We start from the raw sequence: 23,665 nt of genomic DNA, 5'->3' as shown, positions 1-23,665 counted from the left end.
ACGGGCGCGGGCACACTGCTGGAATGGAGCACACAAATAGATCTCTCTCTCTCTCTCTCTCTCTCTCTCTCTCTCTCTCTCTCTCTCTCTCTCTCTCTCTCTCTCTCTCTCCCCCCTCCCCCCTCTGCGTAGAAAGACAGAGAGGTAGACACAGACAGACAGACAGTCACTCAGATAAACAAAGTCTGAGAAACACGCACACGTTCGCTAATTCATAAGCTGACTCTTTCTTCTCAGTCAGTTTTCTGACGAGACTGACACAGCAAATTCGAACAGAGAAACAATCCTCTCACATGCACAATGTCAACATGATAACGTGTGACGTAGGCAAGTGTCGTCACAGACTTGATAAAGCTTGCACGGGTACGTCATAGACTCATACAGTCTTTGATCTTTATGACGTCAGTTGAAACCTTTTTCACAGGGGACGACACATCACACAGATGACGCTTTTTGCGAGTCTGCTTTATTCTAACAGTTTCTCTACCGCTCGATGGAGGAGAAGACAGTCTGAGCACTTAAAACCTGTGAAATTTTCAGAGAGCGAATTCGTAATTCGACGTTTGAAGAAGGACGCTGTTTGAAAGCTGTGATTGCTTGGTCTAGTTCAACTTTGTCTACCACTTTCACAAAGGGGAAGACAGTCCAAGCACCGGTGATATTTTCAATCAGTGAAATCGTAATTTGACGGTACAGGAAGGTTGTTTAGCCACAACACTGTAGCCGGGATCTAACTCAATTTCTTGTGAATCGCTATGGTGAAGACGTGCTGCGCACCGAACTGTCGAAACCGGTCCAAGACTCCGGGAATCTCGTTCTTCTGTTTTCCCAAATCTCCTCACTTGAGACGAGAATGGATCCGACGGGTGAACAAGGCCAACTTCCAGCCCACGCGCCATACTGTGCTGTGCTCCGATCATTTCCACAGCGACAGCTTTCTCAACGAGAGCGTCCCCGAGTTTCTACAGCTCATCGGCTTGGAACAGCGACCGGTCAGACGACGATTGAAGCACGGGTCTCTTCCCACCCTCTTCAGAATCACCCACAACGGTTGGGAGGAGAGAGGGGAAGAGAGGAGGGAGATGGGAGGCGAGCGGGGGATGGAGGAGGGGGAAGTGAAGAGGGAGGGAGGAGGAATGGATGAGCAGGAAGAGGAGGAGGAGAACACGGACGAGGAAGACCGGTTCGTCATTCAGATGGATGTGGCGGAGGAGGATAGGGTGAGTCTTTGATTTTTTTTCTACACATCTTTTTTTTATTTTTTAAATAGGGCCTATTGATTCATTCATTTTCTGTCTCAGTCTGTCTATCTGTCTGCCAATGCCATACTGTTTGTTCGTTTATTCTTTCTCTCTTTCTTTCTCTCTTTCAAAACCATTCACTGATTCAGTCTGTAATTTATTCGAAAATACAGTAATTTGATTGATTACAGTAACACCACCGTGCCAATGAATATGGTCACAGGTTGTTGTTGTTTTTTTCCCTCAGTCTTTTCCGCGTCTTAAAAAAATGAGAGAGAGAGAGAGAGAGAGAGAGAGAGAGAGAGAGAGAGAGAGAGAGAGAGAGAGAGAGAGAGAGAGAGAGAGAGACGGGGGGGGGGGGGGGTGTTTAAACTATATTTTCCGAGGGTAATAAAAAAAATTCACTTTTTTTTTCATTCAGTCCACGCCCAAAATAAAGAAACAACCCTGACTATCGAGAAGGTAGTTAAGCCACAACACTGCCATGGTGTCTGGATCTCATTCGAGAACCCCCCACCCTTTCCAGTCTTTTCGTCTTAACAAAAGGAGACAGACAGACAGACACAATGTCTAGCCATAACACTTATTCACTGGCCCGTGCCACGACAACATTTTGACACAGAGTTTGCGTGCGTACTATTCAATTTTGAGTTTGAGCTCAAAGTCACATCGGATAGGTGGCCTACTAGTCTTACTGTCCACACCAACCAGAGAGACATACACTCCCCGAGATTACTGTATACCTCGAAAAATCAACAAGTACCCCGAAGAACTTCAAATGTAACATCTCAAAGAAATAATTATTTTGACAGAACAGTGAATGACAGAGTGACAGATCCGCAGGATTTGTGAAGTAGGCAGAAAGTCTGTGGTGAACTCGAAACAATGGACAGCAACATGGAAATACAGGTTAGACAGTACACTTCACGCAAACACAAGTATATCGTCTTTGAATCTCGGCACTACCAGCAATGTTCTTTTTCAAAAATCGGCGACATATCATGGCGTTGTACGGATCCAATCTGCCCTGCGCAAATCAGAACCAATCAATTAGGAACCATTTTGCGATGGAGAAAGCACGAACACGACCATGCCATGCCACGACAAAGCAGGAGACTGATGAAGCATGCCCCAGAAAACCCAGGCTTGCCTACCTTTTCTTCAGAGAACGGCTCACTTTCACTCACTGCAGCAGACGACAAAGGAAAAGCAACTCCTCAAAGCACAGCTGGTAGTAACACTCCAAGGGATGCAACTGTTCACGTCTCAAAGAAGATATCTGGGGATACTGCTGTTGACGTCTCCGAGGCCGGGACAACCAGTCAAAATTCAAAGTACACATGTACGCAAACTACAGCAGAGGATATTGCCCAAGACTTCAAGGAAAGACCAATACAGGAAAGCACTTCTTCGAAGAAGCTGAATAGCAAAATGAAGAAGGTATCAACATCAAAATCGAAACCAAAAGAAGAAAAATCCTCGAAGACAGGGAAGCCTTCGACAAAGAAGAATAGAAACATGGCAATACCGGAGGAAATTTGCAGGGACGTGGTATGTAATATGTACATTTCATGCAGGTAAAAAGGGACTATATGAAGAAAGTTTAATACGGGAATGGTGAAAGGGGGGGGGGGGGGGGTGATCGATGAGGGTAGGCTGGGCGCACGCACGCACGCGCGCACGCACGGACACACACACACACACACATGGGCACCCACCCACACACACACACGCATGCACACACACATTCATGGGCACACACACACACACACACACACATTCATGGGCACGCACACACCCACACACGCACGCACGCACGCACGCGCACGTTTGTGTAGAGCGAGCGAGTGTGAGAGAGAGAGAGGGGGGGGGGGGAGTGAGAGGTCAGAGAGAGAGGGAGAGAGAGAATGGGGAGAGAGACAGAGACGGGTCATAATACAGACTGACATAGATGTCCGGTCATAAAGACTAGCCATCAGCCGTGAATGTTTATACAGGGTTTCCGTGCAGATTGTCTGTACGTGTGAGCTCACACTCACATCACACAGCCTGTGGCTAACTGCCCAGCCCAACCCAACCGTCGAGGCATGTGCAGATTTCTATCCCACTCGAAAAGTCAACAACATTGAGTTAGTTCAAATGCAACCTGTCAGTAAAACTTGATACCTTTTGTGACAGAACAGTGACGACGCCGAGAGAAGGGTCCACAGTGGTGGCGAAGCGACAGGGTTTGTGATCTATTTGAAACGATGGAAGACGACATGGAAACATACGTAGACTATTACCGAACGCATCCACAGTCGTGGCGAAGCTACAGGGTTTGTGATGTATTTGAAACGATGGAAGACAACATGGAAACATACGTAGACCATTATCGAACGCATCCTCAGTCGTGGCGAAGCGACAGGAATTTGAGATGTATTTGAAACGATGGAAGACGACATGGAAACATACGTAGACCATTACCGAACGCACAGAGGTAAAAGATACGTCGTCTCCGAGTCTTGGCAATTCAAATACAGTTATGCGGTGAGTAATGGCGACATTAACTGGCGCTGTACTCGCAGCAAATGCCGTGCGCAAATCAGGACAGATCCGTCCGGCACAATTCTTCGATGGAGAGGGAATGAACATAGGCATCGTCCTACTAAAGGAGAGAAAAAAAGACAGCGACTTATCGCAGAAAACGGAGGTTTACCTCCAGTTCCTACTGTGGAGAACGGGGAATTTCTATCCACTGCAGCAGACGAAAAAAGGGAGGCAACTTCTCGAAGCACAGCTGGTAGTAACACTTCAAGGGGGGCAACCGTTCAACTTCCAAAGAAGACAGGGAAGGCGGTCACACGAACGTATTCACGGTCCGTCGAGGGGAAAACTTTTGAGAAAACAAACTACGAACAAGGGAATGAAAAAAACTCTGTGAAAATGTCGAAACAACAAAATCAGAACAAGTTAAAATCAGTGGAGACGACCATTCAAGTTTCAGGAAAGACAACCCGCCGAACATCAGGGACAATGTGTTTGCAAACTGTAGAGGAAGATAATTTCCAAACCTCAGACAACAAACTAAAAAATGTTGACAACTCTCAGAACAAGGAGAACCCAAAGCGGAAAAGTGAGTTGAAGTCAGGGAAGAAGACTTTGGAAGATTCAGATAAGACAGCTTGTCATGCCTTATCGGAAATAGGCCTATTTTCGCAGACTCCAGAAGAGTATGGTTCCCAAGCTGTACACGATGTAACAACAAAAGAAAGACATTCTCTGAAACGAAAGAGGAATAAAGAAGTGAAATCCGGGGGCAGTCCTGTTGGAATTTCTGAGGACACAACCGGTAAAGTACCAAAGAAGAAAAAGAATAAATTGTCAAAGACTACAGTGGAAGATTGTTCCCAAGACTTCAACGATGGGAAAGAACTGAAACAAAAGAGAAAGGAAGTGAAATCCGGGGCGAGTCCTGTTGAAGTTACAGAGGAGACAATCGGTAAAATATCAAAGAAGAAAAAGAATAAATTATCAAAGACTTCAGTGGACGATTGTTCCCAAGACTTGAACGACCGGATCTTACCTGAGAACGATTCTTCGAACAAAGGGAATCGAAAAATGAAGAAGGCATCAAAATCCAAGCAAAAGAGAGAAAAATCGCCGAAGACGGGGAAACCTTTGGTGGAGAAGAAGAGAAATGACGCAACACATCAAGAAATCGACATGGAAATGGTATGTAAAGCACGTGTATCATGTGTATGCGAGGACTGGAAATAAGTAAAGATGTGTAGGGGGGTCTCTCTCTCTCTCTCTCTCTCTCTCTCTCTCTCTCTCTCTCTCTCTCTCTCTCTCTCTCTCTCTCTCTGGTAACAACGAAATAATTGTTGACATATTAATGTATTATTTGTACAATCATGTGTTTGTGTGTGTGTGTGTGTGTGTGTGTGTGTGTGTGTGTGTGTGTGTGTGTGTGTGTTTGAGTTTGGCCGTGTATGTGTGCGTGTGTGTGTGTGTGTGTGCTTGTTGTCGACTTCACTTTGCTGTAGCCTGCTTTGAAACAGGGAGATTATATTTTCCCCAGTCTCCTTTGTTTTAGAGAGAGCGTGTGTGAGAGAGAGAGAGAGAGAGAGAGAGAGAGAGAGAGAGAGAGAGAGAGAGAGAGAGAGAGAGAGAGAGAGAAAGAGAGAGAGAGAGAGCGTCTACGCGTGGTTTTTATATTTAGTCAAGTTTTGACTAAATATTTTAACATCGAGGGGGAATCGAAACGAGGGTCGTGGTGTATGTGCATGCGTGTGTGTGTGTGTGCGTGTGTGTGTGTGTGTGTGTGTGTAGAGCGATTCAGACTAAACTACTGGACCGATCTTTATGAAATTTGACATGAGAGTTCCTGGGTATGAAATCCCCGAACGTTTTTTTCATTTTTTTGATAAATGTCTTTGATGACGTCATATCCGGCTTTTCGTGAAAGTTGAGGCGGCACTGTCACGCCCTCATTTTTCAACCAAATTGGTTGAAATTTTGGTCAAGTAATCTTCGACAAAGCCCGGGGTTCGGTATTGCATTTCAGCTTGGTGGCTTAAAAATTAATTAATGACTTTGGTCATTAAAAATCTGAAAATTGTAAAAAAAAATAAAAATTTATAAAACGATCCAAATTTACGTTTATCTTATTCTCCATCGTTTGCTGATTCCAAAAACATATAAATATGTTATATTCGGATTAACAACAAGCTCTGAAAATTAAATATATAAAAATTATTATCAAATTTTTTTTTTCGAAATCAATTTAAAAACACTTTCATCTTATTCCTTGTCGGTTCCTGATTCCAAAAATATATAGATATGATATGTTTGGATTAAAAACACGCTCAGAAAGTTAAAACGAACAGAGGTACAGAAAAGCGTGCTATCCTTCTCAGCGCAACGAATACCCCGCTCTTCTTGTCAATTCCACGTGCACTGCCTTTGCCACGGGCGGTGGAGTGACGATGCTACGAGTATACGGTCTTGCTGCGTTGCGTTGCGTTCAGTTTCATTCTGTGAGTTCGACAGCTACTTGACTAAATATTGTATTTTCGCCTTACGCGACTTGTTGATTTCTTTGTGTGTGAGCTCGCACTCACAGCTGACAGTTCGCCTTCTGTCCAACCCAACTGCGATTCATGCACAGATTACTATCTCACTCAAAATATCAACAACCACAGTGAGGATTTTCAAATGTAACATGGTCATAGTTATTTTTGACAGAACAGTGAACACAAGGGAAGATTTCACAGGCTGTGGCGAAGCGAGACATTGATTTGTGCTGAGTTCAAAACAATGGACGGTGACATGGAAATACAGGGAGACCAGTACGAATCCAGCACAGGGAGGAGATGTCTCGTCTTTGAATCTGTCCGCTTCAAATACGCTTTTGCGGTGGAAAATGGCGACATTATATGGCAGTGTCATTATTACTTGTGTTGTGCGCGAATCAGAACTGATCAATCCGGCACAATTCTTCGATGCCGGAGGCAGAACAATCACCGCCATATTAGCGGAGCTGAAAGAAGACGGAGGCGTTACGCAAAAAACAGAGGCGTATCTTCCGGCTTGTCTTGGGCGCAGAACGGTACATTATCCCCCATTGCAGCAAGCGACAAAAAGGAGGCAACTTCTCGAAGCTCAGTGGGCAGTGACACTGCAAGGGAGGCAATCGTTCAACTTCCAAAGAAGACAACCTGGGATGCGTCAGGGAAGGCGTTTACACGAACGTATCCACGGTTAGTCGAGAGGAGACATTTTCAAGAAAGAAAAAACGAACCTGTAAATGGTAAAAACTCTTCAAGGGAGGCAACAGTTCAATTTCCAAAGAAGACAACCTGGTATGCATCAGGGAAGACGTTTACGCGAACGTATTCGCGGTCCGTCAAGAGGAGAAATGATCAGGAAACTTACAACGTACCTGGGAATAAGAAAAACTCTTCAAAGGAGGCAACTGTTCAACTTTCAAATGTCCAGGACACAAACAACGAACCTTCTTGGAATGAGAAAAACTCTGTGAAAATGTCGAAAGGGAAAAATCAGAACGAGTTGAAATCAGGGGAGACAACAAATGAAGTTTCAGGAAAGACAACTCGCCAATCACCAGCGAAAATGTGTTCGCAAAGTTTAGTGGAGGATAATTCCCAAACCTCAGACAACAAACTAAAACTAGTGAAAAACCTTCAGAAAAAGCAAAACCCCAAAAGTCAAAGAGAGTTGAGGTCAGGGCAGACGACTGTTGAACTGACAAATTCGACAGCTCGTCACGCTTTGTCGGGAATATTTTCGCAGACGACGGAGGATTATAGTTCCCCAGCCATTAACGATGAACGCGCAAATGAAAAATATTTCTTGAAAAAGCTGACACGGAAGAGGAAGAAGGAGAAAAAATTCGTTGATGTGACAACGGGTCAAATATCAAAGAATAAACAGAAACAAATATCGGAGAATACAGTGGAAGATTGTTGCCAAGCTGTCAACGACGGCATCTTACAGGAGAACGATTCTTCGAAGAAGATGGATCGAACAATGAAGAAATTCAAGAAGGCATCAAAATCAAAATCTGAGTCGAAGGAAGAAAAATCGTCGAAGACGCAGAAGCCTTTGCTTGAGAAGAAAAGAAATGTCGCAACACATGACGAAATCTACACTGGAATGGTATGTACTATTGAACATGTATGCGGGGACTAGAGATACTCAAGACTTTCACAGGGGAAAGAGGATCTCTCTCTCTCTCTCTCTCTCTCTCTCTCTCTCTCTCTCTCTCTCTCTCTCTCTCTCTCTCTCTCTCTCTCTCTCTCTCTCTCTCTCTCTTTCTTTATTACTCATCCTTGAGTAATAAAGTTTGTTCGTTCGTTCGTTCGCTCTCTCTCTCTCTCTCTCTCTCTCTCTCTCTCTCTCTCTCTCTCTCCCTCCCCCCCCTCTCTCTCTCTCTCACTCCCTCTCTCTCTCACCCACTCCCTCTCTCTCTCTCTCACTCTCTCTCTCTCACTCCCTCTCTCTCTCTCACTCCCTCTCTCTCTCTCTCTCACTCCCTCCCCTTTCTCTCTCTCTCTCTCACTCACTCCCCTCTCTCTCTCTCTCTCTCTCTCTTTCTCTCTCTCTCTCTCACTCACTAGCTCCCTCTCCCTCTCTTCCTCCCTCCCATACATCTGTATCTTTCATATGTTGCTGTTTTGTCGCAGGAAATGTCAGAGGATCCCCAAGGCGCTGACCAGCCTCTCGGCGATCCCAACCAAGCACATCATCCCTCTCAACCATTCCACGATTACCACAACGACCAGGAAAGCCACACCAACACCTCTACCGGTAACACAACCCACGCCCACTCTGAATACAGCAATAATGGAACAGGCGATGATATCGGGAACAGCTTCGACACTGAAACATATTCTGCCCGTAATCCTGATGCCAGGAACAACGCTGACAAGGAAAACGACTCTCAGGACAGCATGGAGAGTAGTTCAAGCCGACCCCGTCGCAGCTGCAGAGGCCGCAGATGGGGTGGTGGTGGTGGCGATGATGGCTACGTCAAGGACAGCCACGCTTCCCAGGCGATCTCTACCGAAGACGGCGACAAAGGCACAAGCCACAAGAAGAAGCAGAGTGGTCAACAGAAAGCGATAAATGAAGAAGGCGAAGGCAGTGGTAACAGTGTCAAGACGAAGGAGCAGGAACAGGACGACTTCTGCAACGACCGAAGCAAGTTGCAGGATAGTGGAGAAGGAAGAGGCGCCGGAAAAAAAGACGACGACGAACCGCGTCTGTTCACCATCGAGTCTGTTCGCACGGTGACGGAGAACGAAGAGATGGACGAGGAGCACGACGATAAAGACGAAGTTGGCAAGGACGACGACAGCTCCGGCACGTACAGTCCAGGCGCCAGTGATACCAGCTCTCCTCCCGCCAAGAAACGCAAATCTTCCTCAAAAAAGTCTTCAGCCTCGCACCCACAGCCTGTTCTGCTCAACCAACAGCCAGGCGCGGCTCCCATCTTCTGCCGCATCGACCCGGCCTTCTGCAAGTTTCAGACCGTCTTTCAGGTACCCTTCGCCTCCTCTCCTACCTTCTTCAGCAGAACGGCCGACTCCATGGTCGTCAGCAACGGAACCAACGTCAGCACCGCCATAGCTAACGACGGTGACAACAACAGCGTCGCCGAGAGCAGTAAAACTAGTCCCAAAAGCGTGTCGCTTCTTGCCAACCGTTCTGACACAGCCGTCTCGGCCGACAACGCTGGTGACAAGTCGGACCCGCTTTCCAGAAGAGTCATCAAGTCCCCAGCTGCTATCCCGGCTAAGCACATCAGTATCACCCCTCCGACCTCTGATGCCTCTCCTGCCGACCCAGCTTCGGTCTGCACGTTGCCTTGCTGTAGCGGAAAGCCTAGCAACCCAGTGATCGCCTCTTTGCCGTTCAAGCCAATGGATATCAAGCAGGAAGCCCCCGACCCGGACGATCCTTCGCAGCCACAACCGGACCAGACGGTCCGCACCCTCAGTCCCCCGTCCAGTCTCCCTGCTTCGGTTGATCCCGTGCCGTACCGCAGCGACCCCATTTTCCTCGCTCGAACCAGCACCACCGTCAGCAGTAGCAACACAATCAACACCAACTCTAGCGGTAGCAGCGTCGTCCCTTACCGTAGCGAACCTCTCAGGAAGCTGCCCCGTCCCCTCCCCCCTATCTCAGCGCTGCCAGCAGACTTCTCCCACAAGATTGAGACTCGGGAAAAAGGACACTCTTGCCAGTCTTGGAGCAGATCTGATTCACAGATGACTCAGGAGAACGGAAGCCGATCGGACTCCCAACCCACTCAGGAGAGCTTCCAAACCAAGCAAGAATCCTTCAACGGGAACGACTACCCTCCAGGGAAGAAAAGCCTGATCAACGACATCACACCGCAGAAAGAATTCCCTCTCATAAGCCATCCTCGCAGCAGCAGTGGTGGTGGTGGGTCGGCTAAGAGGTCAGTTGGTGGAGGTGGGAGTAAAATGTCCGGCTGGCATTCAACTTCCTCGCGACCACTGGTCAGCCGACAGCAGGGCATCACGAAGTCTGGCTCCTCAGCTTCTGTTCCATCATCGGCGTCCAGGGGCAAGTCTTCTGTGAGTAATGTTTTGGGTGGTCATTGTGTTTTAATGGCTTTCTGACTACGTTTTATGGCCACCGACCCAGAGGCCAATCAGTATTGGCGTTAACCGGTAATTACCGGTATTTTACCGGTTGAAACGAGAAAATACCGGAACAAAATTGGCTGCCGGTACGACCTACCGGTTAATGTTTTAGAACAACCGGTTTTTTTCGCTGGAAGAACAATAAAACCAGTGCTCTGAGTTGGACTCTTACTGGTTCCAATGACCAGCCTACCGTTTTTTTCTGGACTGTTTGCATCATAAAAGTTTGCGTACCGGTTTGAAAAAATACTAGCGCCATCACTTAGCCTTCCATTGAGCCCTATGCTGTTTGTTTTTTGATTTGGTTTTGTTTCTTAATTTTCTAGTATCTTCTTCTTCTTCACATGCTGTCTTGTCTCTGGTTTCCTTGTTGGGGGGGGGGGGGGGGGGGCTTGTTTTGTTCTACCCTTTAGTTCTCATCCTCTGCTCTGTCAGTGATTTGACTTTCTCTTCCTATGTTAAAGTTTCCAAGTTGTGCCTATCCGGAATTTTCGTCGATGTCTTGTATTCGTATTGAATTATTGCTACATTACGTTTTTATCAAGTCGATTTTGGTGGTACCCTTACTTGAGCGGCGGTCACGTGACCTTTGTAAAATAAAAAATAAAAAGTCTTTCATCCAAAAAGTGTGCAAGATAGCCAAATGAAGTGCCTTTAATGGGGGATAAAGTTTGAATGAAATGACACGAGAATGAATGTTTTAGTTGGCCTACAACATTTGCTGCAATAAACTGGTCTGTTTGATTAAATCAAAGAGCGTTAACTCAGTAAAGTAGCGACACGTAAGGATCGTAATTTTAACTATAAAAGCGACTAAAATGAACCAGATACCCGGAAATGCTGCGTTTATATCATCACTTGTATTATAACGGGAAATCCCCGACTCGGCAGATATGAACACATTTTGACCCTTGTGTCTTTCTGTTTCAGGTGGATACAGTAGCTTCACATCTGATGGCAACATCGCGGAAAGCTTCCTCGCCCGTCTCTTTATTTCCACAAGGTAATTGATAACTGAATTATCATTCTGTACAACTTCACATGCTACGCAGTAACTGAGTAAGTCATCCCACTCTATCTCCTCTCCCTTGACAATGTTTTGCAAACAGAAACGCGTTAAAAAAAAAAGCTCGATCAAATTGCATTAATTTATTATATATACACAAAGAAAAAAGCCAAGCACCCCCCTTCAATTTCGCAATGACTGATTTTTAAAGTTCTGGTATGGAAACAGTAAGTTCAGGAGCTCGGTTTGACAAATGTTATCGACAAGAGCAACTCTTTGGAAATAACATCACACAAGAAAACTCCAGTTTTGATTGGTTTTAATCGTGATTAAAAAGTGACGTTTTAACCCTAAAACAGTACCCCTGATAAGTATGGAGCTGCAAGCTGAAAAAGACAGGTTTAGGTAAATGTGTCATGAAAAAAATGTAATTGAGAGTGCTCAGATGGCATACGCGATTCAAAAGTTCAATATCGAGTGAAACCCCCGCGTGCCCGGATGACGGCGTCAACCCTGCGTCTCATGCCTCCAGTCAAACGTCGGATCTGTTCACGGGTCACTTGCAACCACTCACGATGCAAAGCTGCCTCCAATTCACGTAATGTCTGCACAGGAGGCTGCAGAGCTTGTATACGACGCCCCAGGATGTCCCAAACATGCTCCAACGGATTAAGATCTGGACTCATTGCCGGCCATGGGAGTGTTGTTACAGCGTTGTTCTGGAGGTAGTCCACTACTGACCTGGATCGATGAGGCCTGGCGTTATCATCCATGTACACGGGTCTTGTGGCAAGTGGGTGGTTGTCAAAATGAGTAACGACAACAGGTTCCAGGACATGTCGCATATACTGATCACCCGTGAGGTTGCCACGTATGGTGACAAGGTCTAGCTTGCAGTCATGGGAAATGCAACCCCAAACCATGACTGACCCGCCACCGAATGGAACAGTTTATCTGATGTTCCTGGGTGTATAGGCCGTGTTCCGGTGCCTCCATACCCTCAGTCGGCCGTCAGTGACATGGAGAAGGAATCTGCTTTCGTCCGACCAGTGGATCCTCCTCCACGTTCTCAGGTTCCATCTTTGCCGTGCCAGACACCATGCCAAGCGTCTTCTCTTGTGGTCATCTGTCAGTCGGGGACGCTTAATGACTCTTCGGGCTGCCATTCCTGCAGCTTTCAAGCGGTTTCGTACGGTCCTGGTTGACAGATGTCGATTTGGAAGCCATGCTCGTTTCAGGACGGTACTCGTTGAAAATGGCTCACGCCGAATTATTCGGAGAAGTGCTCGGTCTTCACGTTCTGACGTCACACGGGGTCGCCCTGACTGTGGACGGTCCTTCACAGCACCAGTCTGACGATGTTTGCGTACCAAACGGCTGATGACGGTGTAGTGGTAGCCAAGTTGACGACCAATCGCTTTGAAGGATGCTCCTGTAGCATGCATTCCTATAATCTGCCATCGGATCGCCTCTGATAATCGTCTTCTCGCCATGTTCACAGAGAATGTTTGCAAATTGTCGTCGCCCAGTGTTAAATACAGAAATTTGCAGCGTGAGCATACTGCCTTTTTTAACATTCATGGGTTGCATGCTGCACGTGCTTCTCACAGGCAGTGGCGACACAATCTTGACGCGTGAACTTCCCAACCTTATTATGGAAACCCATGTATGTCATTACGAAGAAAAAAAATGGTAAAACAAATTTGACTCAATTATTATCACAAATTCATTCGGGGGGTGCTTGGCTTTTTTCTTTGTGTATATATATATATATGTATATATCCCATGACCTCCCTTCTTTGTCTCTGTTACTTCAGTATGGGTATATATGTTGTATTTTTATAGCTCAATAAATACATCATGGACTCAAAAAAATATATGATAGTGCAGATTCCGATTTGGGCGAAGAACTACTTTGCTCCCGACCTTTGACCTCGCGCCGAACAATGTGACACATTTGTATGAAGTTCCAAAATCGTATTGCACGGCTCAGAAAACCATATCAGTTGCACGCAAAAATGAATCTCAGAACTGATCTGATGTATGAGATGCAATAAGCAAACGTTTCTTTCATTATGAAAGCAATGCAGGTGGGAAAAAACGAACATTCAACTTACAAGATAACCAGATGCTAGCGAACCAAAACAAAAACACGAGTACCCTCCCCTTGCTTCGTTAGCAGACGACTTTTGAGAATCTGTCAGACCGTCCTTACCTGGCACGGTTGGGCTTCGCTATCATCAGCTGTTTCACGTGTTTTGCGAGCAAGTCTACTCTTTTGCCTGGCTCTGCAGTAAGTCCACATTGGCGATGAAGGTATCTAAGAACTTAACATGTGTGTATTTTTCCGTAATCCAGTCATATTCTTTCAAAATGCAATCAAGCGGCGGTGACAGACTTGGGTCCTGTTTTCATCGCATCAATACCAGTTTAGGTTCATGCAAACACACTCGCAAAACAGTTTATCATGTAGATACATTTCAAATAGGGAGCAAATGGTTAAATCTACATATGTGTTCCCTAAAATTTGCTTCTCTGTCAATAAGACTAATTGTATAATAATGCGTTCGAAAAAAACAACGTGGAATCGATTCTGAATCGAGTCGAGTAAGCCAAATGGGGGCCAAACCGGTTTCCCCGTTCCGCCGACCTGAAACGCAAAAGAATTGTGCGCTTCAACTAAATGGATTTCTATACGACTTCATTACTTTCTTGCAACTTATGAACCTTTACTTAACGCTTTTAAACGGTCTGAAAGTAGTGTTACCGCGTACTTATAGATGCACTCATTCGTTTTATTTTTTCAGCGACGGTCACTTAGTTTAAGGTTGCAAAAAGGCCATGTCTCGCTGAAAACACTGTTTCACACTCCACAGATCGCAAAAGTGCCGCTAGTAGTCTACACTTTGTGTTTGATGGTAGAATGGGATATACAGATTACAACACTCGTGGTTTTTTATATGGCTTGTATTTCAGTCAAGACCCAGCGGGAATATCAATCGAGAGCCACTCGCCAAAGGCTCGTGTCTCCCGATGATATTCATCCGCTGGGTCTTGACTGAAATACAAGCCATATAAAAAACCACTCGTGTTGTAACCTATACATATATATATACAATGACCCTTCTCCTTTGAACAAAAAGAAGTTAAAACTTCGGTGGCTAACGCGGTGGTGGTGTGATGGGTTACCGTTAGGATAGGGTTGGGAAGAACTGACTTACTCTTCTCTTGGGACCCAACGCTGTAATCGTTCAGTAATACAACGCTGTAGTTTTTCAGTATTACAATTTTTGAGTAAATGCGCTCTCTCTGGACCTATTGATATCATCCCTCGGTAATAAAGTTTTCGAGTTCTCTCTCTCTCTCTCTCTCTCTCTCTCTCTCTCTCTCTCTCTCTCTCTCTCTCTCTCTCTCTCTCTCTCTCTCTCTCTCTCTCTCTCTCTCTCTCTCTCTCTCTCTCTCTCTCTCTCTCTCTCTCTCTCTCTCTCTCTCTCTCTCTCTTTCGATTATAACCATTTTGCTTAGATCAGGACTAGCTGTAAGAAAGGTCCTACGGACCTAATGCTATCTTTCCTGTAATAAAGTTCAATGTTTCAATGTTTCTCTCTCTCTCTCTTTTTTTACCCCCTTCTCTCTCTCTCTCTCTTTTACCCCCTTCTCTCTCTCTCTCTCTCTCTCTCTCTCTCTCTCTCTCTCTCTCTCTCTCTTTTACCCTCTTATCTCTCTCTCTCTCTCTTCTCTCACTCTCTCTTTTTTTACCCCCTTCTCTCCCTCTCTCACTCTATCGCAGTGTTCACTTGCTATAGATGAACTCAAATGTCTCATCCATCTTACAAATCAGACAAGACAAGCAACGCCACAGTGGGACCGTTCTTCATCCGACGCGACCACGTCCTGGATGACCTCATGGACGTCTTCAAGCACAGCGCGGATCGCATCCACAGGGGGTCGCTCTTCAGGCTCTGCCGGGACGTCTCCGGAGTCAACAACGCCACGTCGCTGTCCCTCGACACCTTGCAGGACAACTGGGAGGACGTGGCCCACAAGACGCTCTTCTCCATGTTCTGGGCCGAGTGCTTGAAGACCTACTTTGATGGTCACTTACAGAAGGTCTGAGCTAGTCCATTTGGATGCGAGGGAATGAAGATGGGGGTGCATGGTGTGGGAAGGGGTGTTGCTGTTGAAAGGAGTCGGAAAATTTGGGGGGAAGTTACTCACAAGGGGTGAAGGGGGAGGGGTGTGGAAGGGTGGGGGGGGGGGGGGGGGGGGAGGCTCGGACGAGTTCGGGATTGGAGGGTTTTGGTATACGTTGGTGTGTCTCTGTGAGAGTAAAAAAAGAATCGTCACGATTCATGAACTGGATGCAGAAATCGTTGCAGGAATTGAAATGTTTAACTTATTTCCTTGTCGTCCTAGAATGTGAATCGATCAACATCTAGTCATAAAAGCCAATATTTCACAATCACAGACACACACAAACGATGAGAAATAAACTGACAAGACTGTTCTCCATTCAGAGTCTCTTTACTGTTTTCTCAGGAACGCCGTTTGGCTTTGGCAGTCGACAAAATGCCGACACGTCTTTCAAATCGCCGAAAAGTCTACTGCCATTTCGGCGGATCTGCCGATCTTTTTCACAATTGGGAAAAGGGTACACGAAGTACTATACTTCGGAAAATAGCCGAAACTTTCATGACCATTCCGGCTTATTTTCCAAACAAAATAAAACTCAGCAACACCCCTGATTCTGTGTACAGTTGAACCTGCCCTGGCTACCACCTCTCGACGAGGACCACCTGTCCATCACGACCATCCCTAAAGATACCCGACCATTTTTTTACCTCTATCATTCACCATAGCGACGACTTGTCTAAAGCGGAAAGTTCCTCGGGCGGTCAATATCAGCAGGTTCGATCGTATCACCTGTTCCCAAGACTGATACTTCACCTTCAAAATGTTTCCCCCAGGTCCCCAAGGTGGACAGTTCCCTCGCCTCTACCTCCTCTTCGGACGTGCCGTACGTGCTGGGCAAGATCCTCCGTCACGGTTTAGTGCTGTGTGGTTACTGGCCCGTGGCCGTGTCTCCGGCCTGTGCGGTCAGCGTCTTCACTGGCGAGAAGTGCTCCCAGGCGCTCTTCCTGGACTCGCTGCGTCACGTCATGTTTCCCTTTGAGGCGGAGTCGCTGGAGGACCTCCGTGAGAGCGCAAGGTAAGATGTTACAGTGGCCTGCTGGCACTGGTTATCTTGGTTTAACCGAATTTTGTTCAAAATGCAGTCATGAAAATGTAAATGGTTAGCAACTCTAGAATAAGCTTATTTTTACGGTTGCTATTTTAAACCGTCTGTTAGGCCACCGTAGGCCCGGGTCCGTTTAAAAAAAAATAAGGATAGCATCATTGCACTTTAACTTACATACATACCTAGAATGAGAAATCTAAAATAATTCAAATGTTTCTGTTCAAAGTGGATTTTTTTTATATTTAGTCAAGTTTTGACTAAATATTTTAACATCGAGGGGGAATCGAAACGAGGGTCGTGGTGTATGTGCGTGCGTGTGTGTGTGTGTGTGTGTGTGTAGAGCGATTCAGACTAAACTACTGGACCGATCTTTATGAAATTTGACATGAGAGTTCCTGGGTATGAAATCCCCGAACGTTTTTTTCATTTTTTTTATAAATGTCTTTGATGACGTCATATCCGGCTTTTCGTGAAAGTTGAGGCGGCACTGTCACGCCCTCATTTTTCAACCAAATTGGTTGAAATTTTGGTCAAGTAATCTTCGACGAAGCCCGGGGTTCGGTATTGCATTTCAGCGTGGTGGCTTAAAAATTAATTAATGACTTTGGTCATTAAAAATCTGAAAATTGTAAAAAAAAATAAAAATTTATAAAACGATCCAAATTTACGTTTATCTTATTTTCCATCATTTGCTGATTCCAAAAACATATAAATATGTTATATTCGGATTAAAAACAAGCTCTGAAAATTAAATATATAAAAATTATTATCAAAATTTTTTTGTCGAAATCAATTTAAAAACACTTTCATCTTATTCCTTGTCGGTTCCTGATTCCAAAAATATATAGATATGATATGTTTGGATTAAAAACACGCTCAGAAAGTTAAAACGAAGAGAGGTACAGAAAAGCGTGCTATCCTTCTCAGCGCAACGAATACCCCGCTCTTCTTGTCAATTCCACGGGCACTGCCTTTGCCACGGGCGGTGGAGTGACGATGCTACGAGTATACGGTCTTGCTGCGTTCAGTTTCATTCTGTGAGTTCGACAGCTACTTGACTAAATATTGTATTTTCGCCTTACGCGACTTGTTTTTTTTTACGCTGAATAAGTTTGCTTTGAGAGTTACGCTATTGATTCTACGTAAAATTCCAACCGTGCATAGAAACCGATCAGGCTGAAGAGTCTGGGGGTATATATATATACATCAGAGACAGACATTGAATGCCTTTCTCAAGACTTTAAGAGTGAATTTCACTCCATATCTGAGTGAAGTTCTGTTCTGAACTGAGACGGAAAACTGTATAGATCTACGTATAATAAAAAGAATCCAAGTGTTCTTAAAAAATAAAAAATAAACATTAAAGGTACTGAACTTGTCAAATCCAGGTGCACGGAGCCCCTGGGGCTTTTAGTCATACCTCAGGCAGCTATCCGTTAGAAGAACTACCAAGTTTCATTGACTTGCACCCAAAGAGTCAAGAACTGCGATTTTTTGACTCACATGCGAAGCAAAAGTGAGTCTATGTACTCACCCGAGTCGTCCGTCCGTCCGTCCGGAAAACTTTAACGTTGGATATTTCTTGGACACTATTCAGTCTATCAGTACCAAATTTGGCAAGATGGTGTATGATGACAAGGCCCCAAAAAACATACATAGCATCTTGACCTTGCTTCAAGGTCAAGGTCGCAGGGGCCATAAATGTTGTCTAAAAAACAGCTATTTTTCACATTTTTCCCATTTTCTCTGAAGTTTTTGAGATTGAATACCTCACCTATATATGATATATAGGGCAAAGTAAGCCCCATCTTTTGATACCAGTTTGGTTTACCTTGCGTCAAGGTCACAGGAGCTCTTCAAAGTTGGATTGTATACATATTTTGAAGTGACCTTGACCCTGAACTATGGAAGATAACTGTTTCAAACTTAAAAATTATGTGGGGCACATGTTATGCTTTCATCATGAGACACATTTGGTCACATATGATCAAGGTCAAGGTCACTTTGACCCTTATGAAATGTGACCAAAATAAGGTAGTGAACCACTAAAAGTGACCATATCTCATGGTAGAAAGAGCCAATAAGCACCATTGTACTTCCTATGTCTTGAATTAACAGCTTTGTGTTGCATGACCTTGGATGACCTTGACCTTGGGTCAAGGTCACATGTATTTTGGTAGGAAAAATGTGTAAAGCAGTTCTTAGTGTATGATGTCATTGCTAGGTTTAGTTATTTGACCTTGACCCTGAAGGTCAAGGTCATGTAAAGGTCAAGGTCAAGCATGTGAGTCGTATGGGCTTTGCCCTTCTTGTTTACGAATTAATTTCGTACTCGGACCCGGCTGGTCTTGGCCTATTTTTGGATCTAAATTTAGATCAGGTAGATCACCACATCATGCACAAAAAGACACGTCACTAAGCAAACTATGTCAGACGTCATCATGAGTTTGTGTAAAACAAAATGGAGGCCGGAATCACTCAGTTGAATCGAACTCCGACCAAACACCACGTAATAACTAGGTTAATTTATGCACTCGCGTGAACAAGAAACTGTCGAGCTTCACAGATGTCGTCGTTGGGTAGTTTTGGGTTTGTTTTACTACCATAGGAGGATTTTTGAACTGTAAATGCACTTAGCTGCAACAAAAACGCAAAACGAAGGCTGTGAGCTGCACTGTGCCTTTAACATGTGTTTGAAATAACAAGGGAATGAACAGTACATGTGAACAGATATATCCCGAAAGGATTCTGATTGTACTTTTCTTTTTTCTTGAACATTTTGACCGGTTAATACACCAAACAGCGCTTTTTTCATGTTTTGCACAGATCCAGACCGTTTTGTTTATGTATTATGTGAAGTGCTCAGCCTCGCTTCTGTATGAAGATGTTGTTTTTCTAGTGCCTATAGTCTTAGTGGCTTTTGAAATAAATTGTGTTTTCCCTTAACCTGCTAGGGGTTCTGGCGTGGAGCGGTTCTTGAGGATCCGTGCAGAGAAACGTGTGGGGGTGGCGGTACAGTCCTACGGGGGGAACCAGTGTCAGGTGCCAACCAGGTGTGACGAGGTGGAGGCCTTCGTGGTTGAACTGGCCGCTTACTACCTGTACTGCCAGGTATGAAATACTGTAGTAAAGGTGTGATAATGCGGCTTAATTCGTAATTACCACCTGTACTGCCAGGTATGAGATAGTGTGGATGTGATTGGCGGCTTATTTAGTTATTGGCACCTGTACTGCCAGGTATGAGATAGTGTGGGAGTGATTGGCGGCTTATTTAGTTATTGGCACCTGTACTTCCAGGTATGAGATAGTGTGGATGTGATTGGCGGCTTATTTAGTTATTGGCACCTGTACTTCCAGGTATGAGATAGTGTGGGAGTGATTGGCGGCTTAATTAGTTATTACCACCTGTACTGCCAGGTATGAGATAGTGTGGATGTGATTGGCGGCTTATTTAGTTATTACCACCTGTACTTCCAGGTATGAGATAGTGTGGATGTGATTGGCGGCTTATTTAGTTATTACCACCTGTACTTCCAGGTATGAGATAGTGTGGATGTGATTGGCGGCTTAATTAGTTATTACCACCTGTACTTCCAGGTATGAGATAGTGTGGATGTGATTGGCGGCTTAATTAGTTATTGGCACCTGTACTTCCAGGTATGAGATAGTGTGGATGTGATTGGCGGCTTATTTAGTTATTACCACCTGTACTTCCAGGTATGAGATAGTGTGGGAGTGATTGGCGGCTTAATTAGTTATTACCACCTGTACTTCCAGGTATGAGATAGTGTGGATGTGATTGGCGGCTTATTTAGTTATTACCACCTGTACTGCCAGGTATGAGATAGTGTGGATGTGATTGGCGGCTTATTTAGTTATTACCACCTGTACTGCCAGGTATGAGATAGTGTGGATGTGATTGGCGGCTTATTTAGTTATTGGCACCTGTACTGCCAGGTATGAGATAGTGTGGGAGTGATTGGCGGCTTAATTAGTTATTACCACCTGTACTGCCAGGTATGAGATAGTGTGGATGTGATTGGCGGCTTAATGACAAACGACATCGATCAGACAAACCAAGACGTCTCTTCTTGACTCTCTCTTCCGAACAGAAATCTCTGACGTGAAAAGTGAGAGAGAAAAGTTTGAGAAGGTATTATAATAGAAATATTGGCGTCACGGGAAAAGTCTGTCACTTCTCCTGCATATATATATATCTCCCGTGGAATGGCCAACGATGTACGAGAACCCAGTTTGTCAGCAGTGGAACATAACTTGTGAGGTCATCGCTAGAATGTGCATGTATCGGTATAATAGCTCATTAAATAACACCTGTACTGCCAGGTATAAAATGAGTGTGAATGTTTCAGAGAGTTGTGTTCGAGGGGGGAGGGGGGGCGTGTTTGGGTTGGGTGAGGGGAGAATATTATCCTCGCGCTTGGTCAATGTGTGTCCAACAAACTACCGACACAAGTTCACTTCCACTGGGACATAGAGGAGTAAAGTCAATGGAGAAATCTGAGAGACTGAGCGAAAGAACATTGTGAGTGGATGGATATGACGCCCCACACACATGTGCTTGGCAATTTAGAAAAAAATAGAATAACATCTTTTTTGATGTATACACGTTAGCTGACATTTCTTACTATTTTGTGTTTCGTTGACCTATGTCGTTGTGTTTAACTTACAGCCTTTCTGGTGGCTGCGCGAGATGAGGCGTGGCCTGCTGTCCGTGACGGACAACACGCGCAAGGACCAGGACTATCTGACCTCCATGGGGGAGAGGGAGGTGGTGGACATGTACCTCACCCTCGCCCCCACCCCGCAGGCCATCCTGCAGCGGACACGCTTCCGCATTGACGAAAGCAAGCAGGTAAGGAGACTGACGTTTCTTGGACACTGTAAGTTGAGCAACATAATAGGGCACATTGAAAGGGATAGCCAGCAGTTTTTCTGTCGATGCCTTTCTATGCACATCCGTCCAGCCTATCGCGGTGCTGCCCTCCAGCGTTGGCCAATGCTGTGTAAAGCAGCGTGTTTGCAAAGCAATTCCACGGCTCTTCGAGTTTTCTGCGTGTAGGGTCACGGGCAACAGACGATTGTAGATGTAATTTGCTTTTGATTTAAGTGCACGGGCGCCCTTACGAAGACAGTGCGTCCTAGTGGTCAGAGCTCGATGCCAGCAAACTTTTTTTTTAAATGAAAGAACGTTAGACATTTGGAAAACTCTGGGAGTGGTTTCAGAAACCCTTCCATTGAGGAGATTTAAATAAAATAAAAATTTGTGAATATTAAATACACAGTGTCTGTATCTCTCTGTTTCTGCGGGTGCACATACGTGTCTGTAATCTCTGTCTCTGTGAAATGGGATTTCCGGGGCCACCAAAATCCAATAGAAAGGGTTGAACTCGACCCAATCAGCTAAACTGACCATGTGTAATAGCATGATGGTGACGTCTGCACGCTCTGTGTCTCCCAGGTGTCTCAGAACCGCGTGAAGGGTTTCCTGGAGAGGTCCCTGCTCAGACTGTCCCGCCAGCAGCTCCTGCAACTCATGATGAGGTGGAGTGATGCCGACTGTCTCCTGGACGACAGCTACCTCGTCATCTTCTCCTCTTCCTCGTCGTCAGCATCCCCAGCATCCTCTTCCTCCTCCTCCGGAGCTCCTTCAGGAACACCGCCCTTCTTCAGACCCGCGGTCAACACCCTGGTGCTCGGGCAGACATGTCCTAGCTTTGATGTCTTTGACCGCATGTTTCGTATGATGGTGAAGTGTTAAAGACGCATCTCCCCCACCTCTTCCTACTCCTCCTCCTCCTCCAGAGCTTCTTCAGACCCGCCGTTAACACCCTGGTGCTTTGGCAGACCTGTCCCAGCTTTGATGTCTTTGATCGCATGTTTCGTATGATGTTGAAGAGTTAAAAACGCAATTCCTCCTCCTCCTCCTCTTCCTCCATCTCCTTCATACCTGCCCTTCTTTGACATCTTCGACGGCATGGTCCATAGAATATTAAAGAGCGTTCAAAAGCTATCGTATTTCTAAATCCTCCTTCTCCTGAATGCTGACGAGTGAAACGCTTCAAGTTTTGCTCATGGAAGGTGTACAGTTTAAGTGTTCATGCGGTTAGTGCCTATGAGAGTTCATTTCACATAACCCTCTGATGGTCTCGCTGACTGTAATGCGCACGAAGGCTGTTGAAGTTTCTTCCATTTGGAATATTGTATTTAGTCAGCCTAAATTATTGGTTCTAATAATGTTTTTAGTTCACTAAAAAAACAAAAAGTTATGTTGATTTTTGTTTGTTTTGCCGTTTAATTTGGTTCTTTTATGTTATTTGTTTCTACTTCGGAATGTGAATGTGGAGGTTCTCCATTGTTAAAAAGGTACTTCCCCTTTCAAAATGTAAGTTTGCTTTTTTCTCTTCCCTGTCTTTTGGATTGGACACTGAGATCGCTGTGTCAAAAATGTGAATGTTGCGTGTTTAAAGTTCGATGTCTTGGTTGTACGACCAGCCTCGATTGTCAGATAATGGCGAATATGTTGATACAAGGATTCATCATTTGGACCTTTTTCTATAGTTTGTGTTTAATTAATGCCCACTATAAAGGTGCATAACAAAAAGTCATAAACGCTTAGTTTTTGACAAATTCGTATTGCATTGTGATTATGACAGGCATTTCAAGTTTCATGCAAAAGTATTTCATGTTGCTGTCATTCAGATTGTTTGTGTTTTGATATTTTTGTCTTCTTTGCATGTTCCGCGTTGGTTTCGAGAAATAAAAATTATGCGTTCAATGATGGTGTTGCCAACTGCGCTTTGTCTGTGTCTCTGACAATATCTGTATCTGTTCCTGTAAGTGCATGCATGCGCGTGTATTTTGAATTCTCTCTCTCTCTCTCTCTCATCAATTAACTCGCAATTTACCTCCATTTAATTCACATCAATTAACTCGCAATTTACCTCAATGCAATGCATTTTGTGTACATATGTATAATGTG

General features: G+C 45.0%; 2 protein-coding genes across 2 annotated transcripts; both read left to right on the top strand.

Annotated features, from left to right (window-relative positions):
- Positions 1-270: 270 nt before the first annotated feature.
- Positions 271-10,150, top strand: LOC138961171 (dentin sialophosphoprotein-like; the record flags this gene model as incomplete). The annotated part of the gene is made up of 2 exons (XM_070332771.1): positions 271-1,220; positions 8,432-10,150. Coding segments are annotated over exons 1-2 (2,184 nt in total), but the record flags the coding sequence as incomplete, so codon positions are not given.
- A 15-nt stretch (positions 10,151-10,165) lies between these two features.
- LOC138962150 (uncharacterized) lies at positions 10,166-23,461 on the top strand. The gene is made up of 7 exons (XM_070333872.1): positions 10,166-10,351; positions 11,351-11,423; positions 15,268-15,536; positions 16,394-16,635; positions 19,620-19,776; positions 21,356-21,538; positions 22,145-23,461. The coding sequence occupies exons 1-7, from the start codon at positions 10,238-10,240 to the stop codon at positions 22,442-22,444; spliced, it is 1,338 nt and encodes a 445-aa protein (XP_070189973.1). The 5' UTR covers positions 10,166-10,237; the 3' UTR covers positions 22,445-23,461.
- The last annotated feature ends 204 nt before the right edge of the window (positions 23,462-23,665 follow it).

The sequence above is a fragment of the Littorina saxatilis genome, linkage group LG3, assembly GCF_037325665.1.
Source record: "Littorina saxatilis isolate snail1 linkage group LG3, US_GU_Lsax_2.0, whole genome shotgun sequence".
Lineage (NCBI taxonomy): Eukaryota > Metazoa > Mollusca > Gastropoda > Littorinimorpha > Littorinidae > Littorina > Littorina saxatilis.
This window is presented reverse-complemented; position numbering and strand designations above follow the sequence as displayed.

What these genes read in the sequence shown, in the direction of transcription:
- LOC138962150 (XM_070333872.1), top strand. Translation starts at nt 10,238, where the DNA reads ATGTCCGGCTGGCATTCAACTTCCTCGCGACCACTGGTCAGCCGACAG. An exon ending in CGTCCAGGGGCAAGTCTTCT is followed by an intron (nt 10,352 to 11,350) that starts GTGAGTAATGTT and finishes TTTCTGTTTCAG; the next exon opens with GTGGATACAGTAGCTTCACA. An exon ending in CTTACTACCTGTACTGCCAG is followed by an intron (nt 19,777 to 21,355) that starts GTATGAAATACT and finishes TTTAACTTACAG; the next exon opens with CCTTTCTGGTGGCTGCGCGA.